Consider the following 2786-nt stretch of genomic DNA (forward strand, 5'->3'; position numbering starts at 1 on the left):
GCAGCCGATCGCCCGCAGGGCTGGCCTCGTCTAGACTCGCTGCTCCGGATTTCCACGCACCGCCTCACCTCGCGTCCGTCACCACTGCACATCCCTGGGCCCGGCTAGCCGGACGGGCTAATGGCTGGTGGCTGCGGTTGACTGCTGCAGAGGGCCATCTACAGTAATGCCTCGAGCCTCTAGCCTCTAGCCTCTGTGCGCAAGCCAGGCTGCGAGCTCGACTCGATCGCTGCCTATGCACAGAACACACATGCAGGAGGCGGTGTCTGCCACTGTCTGCCACGACGGACAAGCAAACGGATGGCCGTGGTTCCTGCTCTTCTTGACAGCGGTGAATCGTAATGATTCATATTTTGCCTGCCTGTGGACTTCGTATTGCCTATGCTCTTGGCCCTGCATCCGCGGATCCTCCGCGCTGCGTCGGCCGTTTGCGTACGGGCAGTCCGGAGTCTGAGGGCGATGGAGACCCGGGTACCTACCGAGCGTATGTGCGTCAGTCCTGCACCGCGCTGTCCGGTGTTTCGCCTCACCAGCTGACAACGTGTCGACTATTGTCCTGGAACCGGCAGGACGGATCGACCAAGATGGCAAACAGCAGTCGCGGTGGATAACGCGGAAAACGACTCGTCACCACCAGACGATCGCCTGCTAAAATAGGCGCCGACTAACGACTCGTCCCGCCTGGCTCCCTGCTTGGCGCGGAGCCATTGGGGAATATTGCACCAACCGACGTCTCTTCGCTCAACAATAATAATCAACAAGAATAATAACAGCTCGACAGTTCGAACAGACAATTTGAACAGGAGTTGCAATTGCTCCAATGCTGACGGCTACGCAGAGCAAGAACCACAATGCAGGGAGCATCGACGGTGGGTATGCACAGTGATAAGTTTGTCAATTGTCACCAAATACCAGCAGTTCCGATCATTTTGCCTCAGGATACGGGTCATCGACCTCCATGACCTCTTTCACCGATAGACCTCATCATGGGCGACCTTATGGCCAATACAACAAGGTCTCCTTTCACTGTTACATCCTGTACTCGGGCAGACCCTGTCGAGTAACCATCCACCAGGTGATGTGAAATCCAACCCTGCTGCTGACAAGGTTCCCGGGGCTGTCTTGCCTAGACCCCCTCTGCGGTCGCGGGCGTCATTAGGGTCTTCTTTGGCCGAGATGGCATCTCGTCGACGGCCTTCTCTTCTCCACTAAACCCATTGTCGCGTCGCGCGCATGGGAGCCATGCTGAAAGTCAGCCGCAGTTGGCATCCCTTCCCGAGGTCGATTCCCTGCTTCTCGCCGTACACCACCGACGGTGACAGTCCTGCAGGGTTGACGGGCGCGCTTTGATCTCGACATTACTCTATACATCGCTGTACAGCTGTGGCAACTCAGCCCGCGAGGACTATGGTCGCTTTAACCGATGGCTCACCTGATCCAACACGGCGTGCCGCGTACTTATCAAGGCTAGACTTGCTGGACTTGCTAGACTTGGGAGGGGTAGTTGTCAAGTCGATAGGGCGTAGAGTCGTAAGCAGAAGAAGCTGACAGGTATTCACTCCAAGTCTTCGTGGTCGTAATCGACAAGGCCTTAATCCGCCCAGAACAAATTTTTATACCTGAAGGTAAGGATAATTGACTCGATCGGATGACTGAACACGTGGTATACCGCACACCCGAACAACCTAAATTGAGCCTATTCACTATCATCTCGTAAGAGGTAATAGTTACGGACAAATGCAGGCTCGCAGCAATAACGCTGCAGCCTGATTTAGCATTCTTAGTGCAGGCAGTATCCAAACAGATGGCAACCTGCATTACTATTCAGTCTTGTGTTGTGTCAACAGACGCAGATGCAGATGATTGGACAAGCAATCTCATGTTAGGTAGGTACCTACTGTACGGAGTAGGGATAATGGATACCAAGTCGAGCCGATCTTGGGACTGTCCACTGGCCTCCAGGGCTGTCTTCCTTCTTTCTTCTTCTTTGTTTTTTTTTTTTTCTGTAGCTCAGAAAATCTACGAATCTATAAAGCTGCCCTGCCCTGCCCTGCCTGACTGAGGGCGGAAAAAAATAATCTATCTCATGGCAACCAGCCAACCAGCCGACTAGCTGCGAGCCGGCGACAGAATGGACACACAGACAGATACACTACTTGATTTCAGCGAGGGCTATTATTATTGTTGTTGTTATTGTTTGTTTTTTATCATTTTGATTCTTCTCGTATGACTGCGAATCTTCTACATACATATGTACTGTACAGTATGTACATATCCATTCTTGAAGGAAGAAACAACCACTGTTCTTTGAAATGATTCAACAACTATCAATCTATCAATCTATCGAAATATCGAAATCTAACTTTAACAGCTTCAATAGGACGACTGACTCTTTATCATCTTCATGCTTGATTGAGAGAGAGAGAGAGAGAGAGATCAATCCATATAATAGTAGAAAAAAAAACATGTCAATGTCAATCAATCGATCAATCAAAACGACAGCTTCCTTTTTTTTCTTCTTTGCATTTATTATTATTATTATTTTTATTCCCTTATGTTCAATAATATGATATGATATCATCTTATCTCAGGTTGTCAGCTCTGTCTACATCTACACAATCTTCTCTTTCTTTTTTTTTACCAATCAATGAATGACATGGTTTAGCAGCAATGTGCGTACTCTGTGCGAGCCGTCCATCCGAAATCACCTGAACTCAAGAAAAGAAGCAAATTGCCTGTGTGAACATGTCCCTGGAACAATAAATAATACCCAAACTACCCCCCCC

General features: G+C 49.5%; 6 protein-coding genes across 6 annotated transcripts; 3 read left to right on the plus strand and 3 right to left on the minus strand.

Annotated features, from left to right (window-relative positions):
* Positions 1–64: 64 nt before the first annotated feature.
* T310_8992 (uncharacterized protein) lies at positions 65–346 on the minus strand (the record flags this gene model as incomplete). Its single annotated transcript, XM_013468407.1, has 1 exon — positions 65–346. A coding segment is annotated over one exon (282 nt), but the record flags the coding sequence as incomplete, so codon positions are not given.
* Positions 347–548: 202 nt separating this feature from the next.
* Positions 549–830, minus strand: T310_8996 (uncharacterized protein; the record flags this gene model as incomplete). Its single annotated transcript, XM_013468408.1, has 1 exon — positions 549–830. A coding segment is annotated over one exon (282 nt), but the record flags the coding sequence as incomplete, so codon positions are not given.
* Positions 658–978, plus strand: T310_8997 (uncharacterized protein; the record flags this gene model as incomplete). Its single annotated transcript, XM_013468409.1, has 1 exon — positions 658–978. A coding segment is annotated over one exon (321 nt), but the record flags the coding sequence as incomplete, so codon positions are not given.
* A 507-nt stretch (positions 979–1485) lies between these two features.
* On the minus strand, positions 1486–1824 carry T310_8998 (uncharacterized protein; the record flags this gene model as incomplete). The annotated part of the gene is made up of 1 exon (XM_013468410.1): positions 1486–1824. A coding segment is annotated over one exon (339 nt), but the record flags the coding sequence as incomplete, so codon positions are not given.
* On the plus strand, positions 1718–2062 carry T310_8999 (uncharacterized protein; the record flags this gene model as incomplete). Its single annotated transcript, XM_013468411.1, has 1 exon — positions 1718–2062. A coding segment is annotated over one exon (345 nt), but the record flags the coding sequence as incomplete, so codon positions are not given.
* Positions 2063–2285: 223 nt separating this feature from the next.
* On the plus strand, positions 2286–2570 carry T310_9000 (uncharacterized protein; the record flags this gene model as incomplete). The annotated part of the gene is made up of 1 exon (XM_013468412.1): positions 2286–2570. A coding segment is annotated over one exon (285 nt), but the record flags the coding sequence as incomplete, so codon positions are not given.
* Between the last annotated feature and the right edge of the window lie 216 nt (positions 2571–2786).

This window comes from Rasamsonia emersonii, assembly GCF_000968595.1.
Source record: "Rasamsonia emersonii CBS 393.64 chromosome Unknown ctg1118621760955, whole genome shotgun sequence".
In the NCBI taxonomy this organism is placed as follows: domain Eukaryota; kingdom Fungi; phylum Ascomycota; class Eurotiomycetes; order Eurotiales; family Trichocomaceae; genus Rasamsonia; species Rasamsonia emersonii.